At 41.7% G+C, this 17,462-nt stretch overlaps 1 protein-coding gene across 1 annotated transcript in view; it reads right to left on the bottom strand.

Annotated features, from left to right (window-relative positions):
• Nucleotides 1–17,462, bottom strand: part of LOC310775946 (uncharacterized protein) — a gene marked incomplete at both ends in the record, with an annotated part of 94,887 nt that overhangs the window by 28,554 nt on the left and 48,871 nt on the right. The window contains 6 exons of the mRNA XM_083636069.1: nt 5,548–5,721; nt 6,144–6,317; nt 6,451–6,624; nt 8,174–8,347; nt 14,593–14,766; nt 14,867–16,652. Coding sequence (XP_083492195.1) covers nt 5,548–5,721; nt 6,144–6,317; nt 6,451–6,624; nt 8,174–8,347; nt 14,593–14,766; nt 14,867–16,652 — 2,656 coding nt within the window. The remainder of the gene's footprint in view (nt 1–5,547; nt 5,722–6,143; nt 6,318–6,450; nt 6,625–8,173; nt 8,348–14,592; nt 14,767–14,866; nt 16,653–17,462) is intronic.

Below are 17,462 nucleotides of genomic sequence, written 5' to 3'. Positions count from 1 at the left end.
GTGCGCGAAGCTGGCTCAACGTCTCCACTTTCTGCGCAGACTTAGACTGTTCGGCGTGAGCTCCAGCATCATGTCCACTTTCTATAACGCCGTACTAGAAAGCTTGATCAGATATGGCATGGCCGCATGGTTTGGGACTCTCACTGTACACCTCAAATCGAGAGTCATGAGGATGGTAAAAACTGCCATGAAGGTGATCGGCAGAAAGGATTACCCAACACTTCAGTCCATCTTCGAAAACAAAGTTATTAACCTGGCAAATAGAGTTCTGACTGATCCAAACCACATCCTCTACTCGGAGTACGAGATGCTACCCTCGGGCAGACGGTTCAGAGCCAGCCGCTGCAAAAGCAATAGATATAGTCTATCCTTCCTTCCTACTTCTATTGCACTGCTGAATAGACAGCGAGCCCCTTCCTCATGGGTGTAACAAAGCGCACTTGTTCTTTTCTTTTAGTCCTTCTTGTGGTTTCTCCTTGTTTTCATCTCGCCATGGTTTTATGCTTCTATGATTTTATGATTTTTTATGGTTATAGCTATGCTTTTATTTATCTTATTATTTTATCATCTTATTTTCACATGATAGTGCAATAAGGGTCAGTGTAATATGGGGGGTGCAATTTTTCTTGCCTAAACAGGCACCGCCTGTTCAACCCGGGTTCTGTGCAATGTCTTGTTCAAATGCTACTGTTGTCTTGCTGTCATGTTTTTGTTGTTTTCTTTTTCTTTTGTTGGTATATGTTACTGCCCATCGACATGCTGTAATGCACTTTGTAGCCCAAGACAAATTTCCCCTCGGGGACAATAAAGTTTATCTGATCTGATCTGAACAATAGGGCCCTTTGACTTCTGATACCAGTGAAGATGGCGGCGTATGACAGTGCTCAGTAAAACAGAGGCATGGACAAATCCTGTTTGTTAACTTTTGATTTGTGCCAAGACAAGTCCGTCTCTTTGTAAAGCTGCTTAGCTAGTTAGTGTGGGCGCGAGCCATTTCTTATTTTGTTTAGAGCGGGGAACTTTCCGATTACAGAGCCCCGAACTCTCTAGCCCGCTAAAAGACTGGACTCATAGCCAAAGCTAGGCTAACTGTAGCCTAGTGGGGATGGGGATGAAATTCTCGGCCGCGATGCAGAAAGGTTCACGGCATGTGTCGCAAACGCAAATTAGAGCCGTGCCAAAATCATCTGCGCACCAAAATGCCTGCGCAAACGAGATTTGGGTGGTCTTAACTACCAGAATTATTCACAGGCAAGGCTGGCATTACGTCAATCAAAACCAATCAGATTCTCGTCTTGCAATGGCTGTTTGCGGGGGCATGCAATATGCTGTAATTCTCTCCATGCATAATAGAGTGTACTCACTCGTGCGAGGACAGAGAGAGCTTATTGACAGATCGTCTGTGGTGCCAACGACCCTCCGGGTTATGAAGGTAAATAGCCTATGTCAATTGTCCAACAAGTTTTCTCAATTCCTTTCCCTCTTTGCGATGTGATAAATGTTTCTCAGTGAGTTATAGTTGATTGCCTCACTGAATTATCTGCTAATACCCAATTTTAGCAGCATAATTTGATGTCTTGGCGTGGCAAGGCTGTGCGTAATGACATATCCAAAAGGAATTCCACTTTCCACTGCACAAATACCTCTCTGCGCTGGGAGCACAGCCGTAATCTCCTTGCAGTGCACCCAGCGCAGAGAGGTATTTGCGCGTAAAAGGTCCTTTTCAAAGCTCTTAGCGCAAAGTAATTGCGCGCTGCATGCTGACGATAGGGTAATGCCATCAATACCACATTTTAGCGCTGAAACGCCTGCTTTGGCATCGGGCAACCAATGCCCAGTACAATTATCACAGGCATGTGCTTGTGTCCGCCACCAATTTGCATTGCGCACAGCGTTAACCGAGCGCAAATGCTAAATTAGCGCTTTTGGGAAGATAGAGCCCATAATGTTATACAACAGTCCCTATTATGTTTTCTTCATGTTCAAGATTATTGACAGACTGATATATAATGTTATACAATTACCCCCCCTCTCCCCCCTCATCATTATTGAGACTGGTATATATATATATATAACTCCATACATCTGTACCGCCCATTTTAGTTTTTTCTCCTATTTCATCATGATTAGTGACAGATTGATATATGATGTTATACAATACTATATATATATATATATATATATATACATATTAGGGCTATCAAAGTTAACTGATAATGCGTTAACGCAAATTCCTTTTAACGCCACCATTTATTTTTTACACGCGATTAACGCATGCACTTTCTGTGATGTTTGAGCTTTGGTCCACCCGTAGTTTTGGAAATCAAGAAGTAAAGCAGAAACAAATCTCCGTGAGGAGCAGAAAAGGAGGAAGAAAAGGGTATAATGACAAGTTCAGCTTCAAGTAGGGTGAGCAGATGCTCTGCTTTGTGCGGGACTGCACAGCATTTTCATGACTTTTCACACGTCCTGCAAATTGAGAAGATGTGAGACAGTGAGAGAGAGAGAGAGAGAGACCAAGACAGCAAGAGAGAGAGGCGGGGAGTGAGCGAGGCGGGGAGAGAGCGCACCCTCGCCCACCAGCTGCGGCTCGTTAACTAGTCTTGCCAGCAAGACTACTCATTAAGAGACTGACACTGCAGTCTCAGAGATGCGTGAGTATTCTAACTACAGTGTAGCAATAATAACAATAGCCTACCAAAGGCCAATTACATAATATGATACTACCCATATTCTTTGCACAAACACAAAGCTCTCCAATGTTGTTCGGCACAATTAAGAGCCCTCAAATCTCAACAGCATCTAGTCTTTGAGATTTAGTCTTCATTTGCCGATATTTACTGTAGTCTTCACTAGCCTAACACTGCTGCTATATTACAAAATACATTTATAAATGCCATTCTAAGCTGTGCTCTTAGTTTGTTTTGTTCAGATGAACCAGTAGGCTAATTATGCAGCCTACTACAGTAGCCTATATGCTTCTACTTCAGTATACAGTATGGTTCAGGATGCACACCCTTGAGGTTATTCTGAAGAATATTCTGGACAGTATCTGTCACTGTTCCAATAATAATCAACATTATCCGCTAGGGATGCTCGGATCCCCCTTTTCGCGCCTCTGATACCTATCTGATATGTGGGGGTCCAGTATCGGCAGATACCGAGTACCGATCTGATACCAGTGCTTGACGTTAACGGCTGTCCAGTTGACCTTGGCAACCATTTAAAAAAATATATTGGCCTGTGGTTGCCTCAGTGGCAGCATATTTTTTATATGCTAAAATTTTTAGCAGGAAAATGTGCACCCCAAAATAAACATGTTTCTAATATTCCTAAAACCTTAAATCGATCTTAATAAGATTACAACACACACAGACTCTCTCTCTCTCTCATCTCCCCGATGCAGCCCTGCGACTCCGCAGTTGCTAGGCATCAGCTTTGGGTTGCCGAAACTGTAATATGGTTGTCATTCTTGGTCACCTTATATTTTGAGTCATTAAAATACTATGCACTTAGTCAACTGGCATGGGTTGGTGGTACAATATGGAAATTATTCCTGTCAGAGAATCCTTTGTTGTTTGAGCTTTGATTATTTCCATGAACTGAGTTGAACATACAGATATTACAGGGTCTGAAATAAACATAAGCAAATAAATGGTCTTGAGTTTAATGTAAATCCAAATATAACAAATATGACAGTTATTTATGTTATACAATAGCTAAGTACACTGTGTATTGAGATAAGTAACTAACATTACCTCTATTGTTTAGCACATATTAACAGATTGTCTTAATAAGGGAGAGTAATAAACATTTCAACTGTGTCCATACACGAATACAGGATACAGAATTAGGCTACTATTATTCCCACACAATAATCAACATTAGCCTACATAATCCTACATTAGCCTGAACAGCACTGATAATAAGGTAAGGTAACTTCATCTGAAAAGTAGGGTACTTAAACCGTCAGTCAATTGAGCAAGACGTCGGCAAGTAGGCTATGCTAAACAAACAAACAGAATGAGGTAGAATTATTCACAACATAAGTATCACAGCTTACATGTAGGCTATGTCCTCACGCAAACTTCAGGGTTATAGACAGTCCATATTATTGTTTCTGGACAGCGTTTCACGTCTCTGGACAGCATGCAATAGCTGCTCGTTAAAGATCGTTAACTAGCTGCAGAGTCGGAGTTGCTCTTAATCAAGCAGGGCTGCATCAGGGAGATGAGAGAGGGAGAGAGAGGGTCCGTGTGTGATGTCACCTTATCAACTGGGCAGCTGTTAATGTCGAGCCCTGTGTCAAACTGGTTGGCGTAGCTAGCATGAAATACCTCCAGGTGATCCTCTGGCTTGCTCCATGCTGTTAGCTGCTCCTGCCTAGCCTACATCAGCTTGTTTGGAAACAGTCTACCAGGCATGCACACATAGAATTAGAGTGAATAGAATGGCCGCTATGGATCGGTCTATGGATCGGGCCATTTGACACCGATACCCGATCTAGAATTTTGTGCTATATCGGGGCCGATACCCGATACCAGTATCGGATCGGCCCATCCCTAATATCCGCATAAAGCAAGCATATTTGTCTACTCCCAGTATTACAAACTTGACAAACATCGGTTTAAGGTAGATTTAGAACAGATTCAAAATTGTGTGATTAATTTGCGATTAATCGGGATTAACTATGGACAATCATGCGATTAATCCAGATTAAATATTTTAATCGATTGACAGCCCTAATGTATATATATATATTGTCCTTATGCTCCTGATGCTACAGTAATGTACTGTATGAATGTTGTGTTAAAGTTGTGTAAACTAACAGTTTTTCAAATGTAAACAACATAGAGTGAGCACTGTTTACCAAAATGCTGCTCGGCTGATCCCTCGTATAGGGTTGCTGCTTTACTGAGTGAATAACCTTGAGCGGCCCTTCATTAAAATCTCGTTTTGGGTCCCTGTTTTTGATGGAATTGGACCTGGGGTGTCCTTGAGGAGTCACTGAACTTGCTGTATTCAGCGGTGGGTTCGGTGGCTTCTCTGAGACATTCTAGGACACTTTGTTGAATTTCGTTGCTCTAATACCACTGAATCTGATGGCAGGTTCTGGGTGACACCCTTCCACCCCCCCCCCCCGTTATTTTAATTCATTTTATTTTTAACTGTCTCACCTTGGTTTTGTAGTGTCGTTTTTTTCTTCTTCCTCTAATATGTGTGTAAAGTGGACAATAAAAAAATCAAACATGCATAGAATCATGCAGGTCATTGTTACTCTGGACTAGCTCGCTCAGACAAAAGGACTGGAAGCTGAGAACTGATGACAACCCCTTACAGCATTGTTCTGCGAGTTTGTTTTGATTCAACCTGATGTAAACGGTATAAATGATTTACTTGTTCACATTGACAAATGTAGAATAATTATGACTACAAAAAAGAAAATCCATCATAAAACAGCATACTATCTTATATAGTAGTATACGGTATATAGTCTTATATAGTTACAACAAATTGTTACACAAAAGCATCATAGCCTGATCTTACCTGAGAGTCTCCAGTCTACAGTGTGAACTCTCCAGTCCAGCAGAGAGCAGCTTCAGTCCTGAATCTTGTAAGTCGTTGTTACTCAGGTCCAGCTCTCTCAGACTAGAGGACTGGGAGATGAGAACTGATGACAACCCCTTACAGCATTTTTCTGTGAGTTTGTTTTGATTCAACCTGTTGTAAATGATATAAATTATTTACTTGTTCACATTGACAAATGTAGAATAATTATGACTACAAAGAAGAAGATCCATCATAAAACAGCATACCATCTAAAGGTCCTTACACACCGAGCACGTTTTTTTCGTGGGATTAATTCGCACGTCAATAATATTTTCGGAACCTATATCAGTCAATGCAACCGTGCATACCAACGGCGAGGTTTCGCAGAGCGTTATTGCGGTGTTTATTTTTTCGAACCACGGTCGATTTTTCAGAAATTCGCTTCCGATGTGTACACATCTGTGGCTGTGATTGACAGGTGGGTCAAAACTCGCATCGCAATTTCGTGCCGTATATTCGCATCGCTCTTGATGTGTAAGCACCTTTATAGTTACAACAAATTGTTACACAAAAGCATCATAACCTGATCTTACCTGAGAGTCTCCAGTTTACAGTGTGGACTCTCCAGTCCAGCAGAGAGCAGCTTCAGTCCTGAATCTTGGAGGTTGTTGTTACTCAGGTCCAGCTCTCTCAGACTAGAGGACTGGGAGCTGAGAACTGATGACAACTCCTTACAGCATTTCTCTGTGAGGTTGTTTTGAGTCAACCTGACAAAACAGACATTTTTACTTGTTTACCTTGTTTGACAAATGCTGAAAACCTATGAGTACAAAAGACATTTATCAGAAATAGCAGACAATGTTATAGTTACAACATATTGTTAACCAGAAGTATCATAACCTGAGAGTCTCCAGTTTACAGTGTGGACTCCCCAGTCCAGCAGAGAGCAGTGTCACTCCTGAATCTTGAAAGTCGTTGTTACTCAGGTCCATCTCTTTCAGACTAGAGAACTGGGAGCTGAGAACTGAGGCCAGAGCGTCACAACTTTTCTCTGACAGCTGACAGTCTTTCAGCCTGGAGCAAGAAGAAGTTTGAAAATCTACACTTTTCTGTATGAATATTACATATAATATATTGAATATATCTAGTTAACCATGCACATAACCATACACATTCAAGTGATCTGCATGCTCTACTCTACAAATTGTAAGTTATCTTTGTTTTTGTCCCTGTCTATCTGTTACACCCATGGCTCTGTCCCCTGTCTCTCTCTGTTTTGTTTGTGTGTGTATTGGTATGTGCATGGTCTCTCTTCCTCGTTCTCCTGGCTTCTGGCTCAGCTCGTCCTACACACCGGTCTGCTCACTGCTCATCATCTCATCTACCCTGCATATTTAATCATTAATCGTTGCAAGATTGTCTTCACCACAGTGGTAGATACGCTCAAGGCCAAATCTATTTCTAGTGACTTTCTCCTAGTGTTTTTTGTGTTTAGCCTTTCTTGTGTCCAGGATCATCACCTGCCTGCCTGTCGTGCAATGTGCAATGCCTTCTGGTAGCGAAACAGGGCATTTCGAGATAGATTGTCTGGTTACCTGCTTCTTCATTTGCATAAAGTAGTTCTTGCTCAACTTTATGCAAATAATAATAATACATTTATCTTATATAGCGCTTTTCTAAATACTCAAAGTCGCTTTACAGAAAACACAGAAATAAATACTTTAATTTGGAAACATTCATGAAAGGTGGGGACAGTAGGTAGAGTGGAGTGAGGTTAGGAGGAGAAGGCAAGGTTGAAGAGGTGGGTCTTGAGGGCCTGTTTGAAGGATGTTATGGACTGAGATTGACGGATGTGGCTGGGGAGAGTGTTCCAGAGGGTGGGTGCGGCAACTGATTTGAGGTGCGTGCAGCACGCCGCCTCCCGGAAACTGGTATATGATCGCTTAAGCTAACCATTGTAAATCCAAAACAAAGGCAGATCGAGAAAACTGTCACTTCATGGTTTATTGTAGGCATCAACTCTTGTTTTCAGAAATACATTTGGCTGAGCCATTTTTATAGTCGAAGAGAAAGTTTGAAACAAGTGTTTCCCCAACACTTCAAACCAGGGAAGGACAGCCCACGATTGAATGTCATTGCTGTTCATCAAGAGGCATGCCTATAGATGTGCAATGCTGGGAAAAGCGGCAGGATCCCTCATGTCAATTGACACTTCTGTGGATCACTATTTCTTCTCTCCTCCCATCCAAACCCCTTCTCTCTCCCCTCCGTCCTTCTCTATCTGTCTCTCCCTCTCTCTATCAGATCTTGCAGCTTTTTAACTTACTAGGCACCTCTCGCTTTCTCTCACCTTGCGCTCGATTGCTAGCTCGCCCTGCAGCTTGCATACACAGCTCTACCACTGTGAGGGCTCATTTGCTCCCTCACCTTGAGAACTGATGACAACTCCTTACAGCATTTATCTGTGAGCTTGTTTTGAGTCAACCTGACAAAACAGACATTTTTACCTGTTCACCTTGCTTGACGGATGCTGAAAATGTATAACTACAAAAAACATTTATCAGAAATCAGCAGACAATATTATAACATATTGTTAACCAAAAGTATCATAACCTGATCTTACCCGAGAGTCTCCAGTCTACAGTGTGGACTCTCCAGTCCAGCAGAGAGCAGCTTCAGTCCTGAATCTTGAAGGTTGTTGTTACTCAGCTCCAGCTCTCTCAGAATAGAGAACTGGGAGCTGAGAACTGAGGCCAGAGCTTCACAGCTTTTCTCTGACAGCTGACAGCAACTCAGACTGAAGGAGAATTAGTTATGTTATGTTTTCCATTTTGTACTCACATCACATCACATTTAATGAAGTTATTATATCCAGTTATCTATCCACTTACATAGCTTTAATAGAGGCTTTGAGCACTGGCAGCAGCCTCAGAAGAGCCTTCTCTGAAGCTGAGTATTTCCTCAGGTCAAAAACATACTGCAGGTCGTTGTTACTCAGGTCCAGCTCTCTCAGAGTAGAGGACTGGAAGCTGAGAACTAAGGCCAGAGCTTCATAGCTTCTCTCTGACAGCTGGCAGCCACTCAGCCTGAAGGGCAAGAAAATAAATTGTGAAAATTGTATTCTCTTTTAAAATCATTCTTGTCTGTGATTTTTGTTTCTACTCGTGTCAGTGCCTGTCTGTCTGTCTGTGTGTGTGTGTGTGTGTGTGTGTGTGTGTGGCACTGGCAATCGAACTGGAGTTCCAAAGGACAGTAGTTGAAAATTAGCCATCTTGCTAACACTGGCACATTTACACTAATGTGCATTGTCCCTCAAGTAATACTATAATACAATTACCTAGGTGGACCGGCGGTTGGGCGGTGTCTGTCAGTCACGATTTGTGTCACCTTTTGTGTCACGAATCATGATGTCGCTGACACGCCCGCCCCCCCCACACACACAGACACTCCCAACCCCTCCACACACACACACACCCACTGATAAAATGATTTTGGGAGGATGTAAATGGAACACAATTTCAATCTGTCATATAAGAATAAAATGTATGTTCTTATCTCTACACAGTAAATCTTAATACCTGGATTACTCTGCATTGTTCAAAATACAAGATATTGTGCATTATTTATTTTAGGGTATGCATATATAATGTTATAGACTCTTTATACATATACACACTCATTAACCCATACAGTGTTGTATTTAGTCAAAATACTTCACTAAACGCCCTCCCTTCAAAATAAAATTGCCAAGTTAAGTTTTTCACTTTTCAGAATCGTTTTAAATGTCTATGTCACAGTATAGTGTCAGTGCATGTTTAATAGAATGGTCCCAATGAACATGTGTGCTAATGTTGTCCCATATTCCCCAGTTTTTACCATTCATGAAAAGTGACAAACATAATGAACTTTTATTTTGAAGGCAGCCAATCCTCCGCCCTGCATCAGGAACAGGAAGACACATTGTGCCTTTACGAGTGTTGCCAACTTAGCGCCTTTGTCGTTATATTCAGCTACTTTTCAGACCCCCCTAGCGACTTTATTTCCGAAATGTGCCTAGCGACAAATCTGGTGACTTTTTCTGACCAGGGGAACTGGGGGGAACAACCAAATCTGTTGAATTGGATTTTGCCTTTAAATTGGTGCGGCTGCCTTGGGTTTTCTCTCTCTCTCCTCATCTCTGGCTGTCTGTCACACACAGTGCACACTTCAGCGCAGCCCCTCTCCTCCACTGAGAGAGCAGCAGGATAGGGTTTACTTGTAATTTCTAACAGCGTATGCTGAATCTGGTCCGGGCGGGTGGAGTCACTCAGCACTTAATATTACAACCATTCAGTCAATGATTACACTGGCTACGCCGAGGCGTGTTTTCTAAGCATAATTTGACATGCAAAATTAGCATGTGACATCATTTAGCGACTTCTAGTGACCTTCTGAGCAGCCAATAGCGACTTTGCTTGGAAAGGAGTTGGCAACACTGCCCTTTACACCACACCATGCTCGGCACAGCCACAGACACTCTGGAAAATGTTAAGTCTCTCCTGGTGTGTAAACAGCACGGTTGAACGATTGCTAACATTACACTGCTAACCTCAGCTGCATGATACAATAGCCAACTAACTTGCTATGCAAACTATGCCTATAACTAACAGCATTTCATTTTCACGTGTTTGAAAATGGGATTCTACTAATGACCACCATGAATTTTGCAATAAATAAATAAATAAAATAAAACTAAAATGTGTTGGGGCAACTGCTCCCTCAGTTTCAAAGGGCATGACACTGCTGCTTGTGGACAAAGGCCACAGTCTGGCAGCCGCTTGAAATTGTAACTGCAACAAAGTTGTGTAGACCGTGTATAAGGGCTGTCACAATACTAGAATTTCTCACTTTGATACCAATATAGGGCTGGTCAATATATCGATATATCGATATCATGATATGAGTGAGACTAGATATCATCTTAGATTTTGGATATTCTAATATGATATGGCATAAGTGTTTCTTTTCGTGGTTTTAAAGGCTGCATAACAGTTAAGTGGTGTAAATTGCTGGACTTACCAGACTGTTCTAGCTGTTTTAATATTTGCCTTTACCCACTTAGTTATTATATCCACATTCCTGATGATTATTTTTTTTAATCTCATTGTGTACATATTTTGCACCAATATTCATCCCTACAGTATTGTTGCAATATTGAGGTATTTGGTCAAAAATATTGCAATCGTTGATTTTGTCTATATCATCCAGCCCTATACGATTCCTAGGAAAATATCTAAAATAAATAATACTCGTGATATCATTTCAAATAACAACACATCAAGAGGCATAATGTGGGTGGCACCCACATTATGCCTCTTGAGCACCGTGCTGTATCAGTTTTTCTGGCTTGATCTGCACTCTGAACTATGTTTCAAATTCGGTACCAGAGAGTCTAATTTCACCCATGAAATTTGTCATTCTCAATTTCACATGTTCATGTCTACAAGATGACATCTGAGGCCAAACCCCCACCTCCAGGGAAACATGATATTCAAGTGATCCGCATGCTCTACTCTACAAATTGTAAGTTATCTTTGTTTTTGTCCCTGTCTATCTGTTACACCTGTGGCTCTTTTGTTTGTGTGTATTGGTGTGTGCAAAAAAAATATGTATCAGAAATCAGCAGACAGTATTATAGTTACACCCACACTCAGGTAGAACGTTTTCTATCAATAGTATAATTACATGTAAGACCAGGTTTGTTGTTTATCTTTTGAAGTGTCCTTGTGGACTGTGTTATGTTGGTAAAACCTTAAGAGAGCTAAAAACGCGTATGTCAGAACACAAGCGCACTATTCGGAACAAAGACAAAGGGCTCTATCGTTGCAACGGCCTTAAATTAGCACCTTAACCATTATAACCACGCCTTTTAAGCGTAGAATTATTCACAACTGTGCTCATTGGTGAACTGCAGTTACTCAATGACATTCTTCCTTTCGAAGCTCCGATCCACTCGATCCAGTCCGCGGGTTGCGGCTTTATGCTGTCATCTCTGCCAATTTGGATATCTCAGCACATCACAGATCATAGCCTGACTAAAACGATTCAACCTACAGCCAGGCAAATACAGATCTGTTCAGCAGGGCTGATGCAGTCTCCCTGTAGCCTACAATATAGAACGTTAACTATCGGTGACATTCCTGATACGATCCAATTCCATGATCTTTATGTTGTAAACACATAACTTTCACAATAGTGAACAAGCACCCCCACTCGGCTCATTCAGGGTAGGTAGTTTTATAACTTGTAGACTACCTGCTGCACAGGCTAAATGATGCACATAAATATAGCCTACATTATGTAAAGTCATTGCATAAATGTGTTTTTATTGTGAAAGTACGTGTGAAGTAGCCTAAAGCAAGTCTTGCTGGAGCGGACATCACAGTAGAACCACAGTAGAACTGTGTTACGGCTGTCACCCGCCTATATCACGTTGTATTTGCGAGGGATATATATACCACCTGGATTACATATATGTTTCACATAGGGTTGTGTTTTGATTTTTATGTTTCATTTTGTCCAATATTGAAATGTTCTAGAATTGCATGTTGTGTTAACATAAATATTATTTATATCTAACACTTAGCCTATTTAGGCTGATTTGGTTGCTATTTCTTGTCTAAATGTATTAGCCTCAATGCATGCTGGGAGATTTCACGTGTGGCTTTGGTAAGGGAGCCGTCGCAGTGAATATTTGTTTGGGCAGAATGATATCGTTTTCTCTCGCTACCTTTTCTTCTCCCCCACTGCACAGACGCAACAGCCTCTGAATGACAGGGGCTCAAAACTACGGTATAACAACTTTTTTGTCATCGGTCATTGTGCCTGTCTGATGCACGAGAGAGAGGGAGTGAGAGAGAGCACAGTAATATCCCCGGCGAAGATCAGCTTTTTTTCCATTTGAAAAGCGATAAGCGCTAAATTAAAGCCAGGGGGGAAGATAGCGTTAGGCCGGTATTTAAGCCCATTCTGGCCTATTCTGGCACTGCGCCACGCCTCTTCGGCGTAAAGCGCATTTCGGGGCCTAAAACCATGATGCTATCTTCCCGAGGCAGGCGCAAGGCGCATTTTTTGCGTTTAACGCCAGTTTTAGCATCTAAGGCCAGTGGTAAGATAAGGGCCGAAAAGTCTTTAGTGGTGAGACATTTTAATTCTGCTGGCCATGATGTGTGTTCACTCAGGTTTCAGGGAATTGAAGTTCTAGCACCTTTGAAAAGAGGAGGCGATAGGGACTGAGCTCTGCTACAGAGAGAAGCTTTCTGGATCCACACTTTACAGCCTGAACACCCTAAAGGCCTTAATGAGGAGTTGTTGTTTGGTTGTTTCCTCTAGGTACTTTTTAACTTTATTTCAATATTTTCTATCTTGTCTACTCACATTGTGTCCACTAGACCCCCGTTTGTATATTTATGTTTCTGCCTGTTCTTTGTGAAGGGCTATTCTGCCAACACTGAAACTGAGAAAAATGGCTTTAAATATATGTATACGTTAAAGTATTTTTTGGGGCAAAAAACAATTATAATTACTTGACCTATGACCCCAGAAATGCAGATACGGCACTCTGTCTGTCTATTACCTTAAACAGATGTGTAGGTAGTACAAGGGAAAAGCGCAGTAACTACACTCTAATGTGCTTCTCCTGTCTTGTTTTTCATGAGACAATTGGAATCGGTTTTGATTTCGATACCACATCATATCTGTATTTAATTGTTTTATTGTTTACATGTTTAAAACATTTAAATGGATGAGTAACAGATACATTTAGGGAATCCTGAAGTCAGTTGATGTCATCTTCACCACTGGTGTTGCTTTTTGGTCATCATTCTGACACAATTAATTAATGAGCACAGTTGTTTTATTATCTTAATTTAGAACAGGTTTTCTTTACAAATCACATCAGCTTTTCAGATTGATAATTCATACAAGAACATATATATTAAATAGCATATTAAAATTATTTTGAATAAAATGAATTACAGACTGAGTCTGAATGCTGATAATTTATGCAGCAATTAAAAAGCTTGTCCTGATGAGCTAGGTGTGTGATACCAAACAATTATCACCATCTACAGCCATATTAACACTTCCCAGTGGAGAACACAATTCCCTTGTTTATTGGATGATCTCTTATGGATTATTAGCTAGGAATACATCATTTATGATTTTAAAGACACTGAAGACTCATTCATTAACAATTTGGACAGCTGTCAGTGCGCTCTCATATTGGGAATTAACTGGATTAACTAAACAGATTGTGCCATTATGACTGTTTGATATGTTGGGCTTTGTTATGGAAAGAGCTGGAAAATTGCAGTAACTACAAAATCCAACCAAAAACCAGTCTGAACTGCAGTAACTACACCTCAAAGTATAGTTACTGTGTTTATCTCGTAGTTACTGCAATTTTTATACTCTGTTTTTTCAAATATAGAGCAAGACTGAACTTAGAAAAGTTGTCACATGATAAAACAGATATCTAAAAGTTCAATTTCAATAATAACAACATTTTGACCAAAATTGTAGTTACTGCGGTTTTGATTTGGAGGGCAGTATTGACAGGGGAACATATCTGGCTGGGCCTTATTTCATTAAATATTTAATTATTTATATTTGTAAACTCTACTGGAAGAGTATTTGCTATGTACATTTTCTGTATATTCTGCAACTTTATTGATGTCCTTATCTGTGTACGCTTACCTGGTAACTGATTGGATTATTGAATGTAGTTCCGGTTTGACTGTATTTCTACGCCATTTCCGCCTCACTTGGCACACCGCTGATGAAGGCTACCTGCTGAAATGCGTACGTTGTTGCTGCTGTACATGCTAAGTAATAAAAACGCCTAAAGGACTTTTTTAAGTGCTGGCCTTTTCTCTTTTGTACGTTTCTACCATGGCCCTGCACTTTGATTGACTTTAATCTGGAAGTGTGCTCACTACTGCTGTTGTTTAATATGAGAGTTACAACATATTTCTAACCAGAAGTATCATAACCTGATCTTACCTGAGAATCTCCAGTCTACAGTGTGGACTCTCCAGTCCAGCAGAGAGCAGCTTCAGTCCTGAATCTTGAAGGTTGTTGTTACTCAGGTCCAGCTCTCTCAGACTAGAGGACTGGGAGCTGAGAACTGAGGCCAAAGCTTCACAGCTTTTCTCTGACAGCTGACAGTCACTCAGCCTGGAGGAGAATTAACGGTTTAAACGTTTTTAAATCTATTTTTTTCTGTATGAATCTTACATTTAATATATTGAATATGTTTAGTTAACCATGCACATACAGAGATGTATTGGAGGCTTTGACCACTGGCAGCAGCCTCAGAAGAGCCTCCTCTGAAGCAGAGTATTTCTTCAGGTCAAACATGTCCAGTTCTTCCTCTGATGTCAGTAAGATGAAGACCAGAGCCGACCACAGAGCAGAGGAGGATTCGTCTGTGGATAGAGTTCCTGATCTCAGGTGCATTTGGATCTCCTCCACTAGAGAATGGTCATTCAGCTCATTCAGACAGTGGAACAGATTGATGCTTGTCTCGGGAGATGGATTCTTTCTGATCTTATTCTTGATGTACTGGACTGTTTCCTGATTAGTCTGTGAGCTACTTGTATGTTTCAGCAGACCTTGTAGGAGAGTCTGATTGGTCTCTAGTGAAAGGCCCAGGAGGAAGCGGAGGAACAAGTCCAGGTGTCCATTTGGACTCTTTAAGGCCTTGTCCACGGCACTCTGGAAGAGGTATTTTAATGCTGATTTGGCTCTCAATCGCTTAGGCCACCGTGAGGCTTCTGACAGCAGATTGACACCAGAGTCGATGAATGAGACAATGACATGAACAGCAGCCAGAAACTCCTGAATGGTCAGATGGACAAAGCAGAAGACCTTGTCCTGGTACAGCCCACACTCCTCTTTAAAGATCTGTGTGAACACTCCTGAGTACACTGAGGCTGCTATGATATCAATGCCACACTCTGTCAGGTCGGCTTCATAGAAGATCAGGTTGCCTTTCTCCAGCTGCTCAAAAGCCAGTTTTCCCAGAGACAGAATTATCTTCCTGCTCTCTGTATTCCAGTGTGGATCTGTCTCAGCTCTCCCATGGTACTTGACGTTCTGCTGTTTGGACTGAACCACCAGGAAGTGGATGTACATCTCAGTTAGGGTCTTAGGCAGGTCTTCTCTCTCACTGGTTTTCAACACATGGTCCAGAACATTAGCAGTGATCCAGCAGAAGACTGGGATGTGGCACATGATGAGGAGGCTTCGTGATTTCTTGATGTGGGAGATGATTATTGTGGCCTGCTGCTCATCTCTGAATCTCTTCTTGAAGTACTCCTCTTTCTGTGGGTCAGTGAAGCCTCTCACCTCTGTCACCACATCAACACACTCAGGAGGAATCCGATTGACTGCTGCAGGTCGTGTGGTTATCCATCGGCGAGCTGAGGGAAGCAATTTACCCTTGATGAGGTTTGTCATCAACACGTCCACTGAGGTAGACTCTGTGACATCAGTCATGATCTTGTTGTTCTTGAAGTCCAGAGGAAGTCGACACTCATCCAGACCATCAAAGATGAACATAATCTGGAACTTGTCAAACCTGCAGATTCTTTTGGTCTCTGGAAAAAAGTGATGAATAAGTTCCACCAAGCTGAACTTTTTTCCTTTCAGCAGATTCAGCTCTCGGAAAGTGAATGGGAATGTGAACTGTATATCCTGGTTGGCTTTGTCTTCAGCCCAGTCCAGAGTGAACTTCTGTGTAAAGACTGTTTTTCCAATGCCAGCCACTCCCTTTGTCATCAATGTTCTGGTTGGTTTGTCTCTTCCAGGTAAGGGTTTAAAGATGTCTTCACATTGGATTTTTGTTTCTGGTCTGGCTGGTTTCCTGGATGCTGCTTCAATCTGTCTGACCTCATGTTCATCATTGACCTCTCCACTCCCTCCCTCTGTGAGGTAATGCTCTGTGTACATCTGATTCAGAAGTGTTGGGTTTCCTGCTTTAGCAATACCCTCAAACAAACACTGAAACTTGTCCTTCAGACTGGATTTGAGTTCAGATTGGCAGATGGCATCAAGAGTTTCTGAAAGAACAAAGAAAAACAACATCAATGAGCAGATGTTTTGGGAATGTCGAGAAGGTCGCCGCCGATGATGGGTCAGCGACCTAAGGTTACGAGGTCAGCTCGCTGGGCACCTGATAAGAGCTGCAGATCACCTGACAAGGATCGCTACCCCGCTAACCGGACTGACCCTGGGCGCCGTGTGATCAAAAGACAGTGAATGATCCCCTAAGAACTGCCGTATGATAACCAAATGCTTGTTGCTGGAAGCTAAAGTGTGAGCGAATAATTAATGATGATTAACAAATGTAATAACCTCTTGTAACTGAAGTATTAAATATATCCCAGGGAAATGTAACAACTGTAACCATGAATGAAATTCAGAGAAACAGAGTAAAGAGTCAAGCCGTGTAATTGGTCCCAGATGGAGCACATTCCGATGCTGTGTTGTCATGCAGGCTGTAATGAGGAGCAGTGTATGAAGGAGCTGTGATCCAGTGAGCTACATTCTCAATGTATGATTCTCTATAGTGGAGAGAGTGGAGAGAAGGATGTAGCCATTTACAGTAGTCCATTTAACGAAGCAGGATGTACCATATATGGGGGGCTGAGTCGCACAGGAAACAAGTCAGAAGGAAAAACCTTATAAGGAATTATAAGAGTCGCACAGGAAACACGTAGGAAGGAATAGCCGAATATGGGCGAATGAGTCGCGATGACTTGCCATAGGACGGTATAAAACCGAGGAGCTCTGGCTCAAACAGGGCCAGTTCGCAAGCTGCTACGGAGCTCTCCCTGGACGGGAGACTTCACTCTGGATCTTGTAAATGG

This window comes from Poromitra crassiceps (assembly GCF_964638095.1).
Source record: "Poromitra crassiceps genome assembly, chromosome: 4".
Lineage (NCBI taxonomy): Eukaryota > Metazoa > Chordata > Actinopteri > Beryciformes > Melamphaidae > Poromitra > Poromitra crassiceps.
Note: the sequence above shows the minus strand (reverse complement) of the source record. Positions and strands in the feature narration are given on the sequence as shown.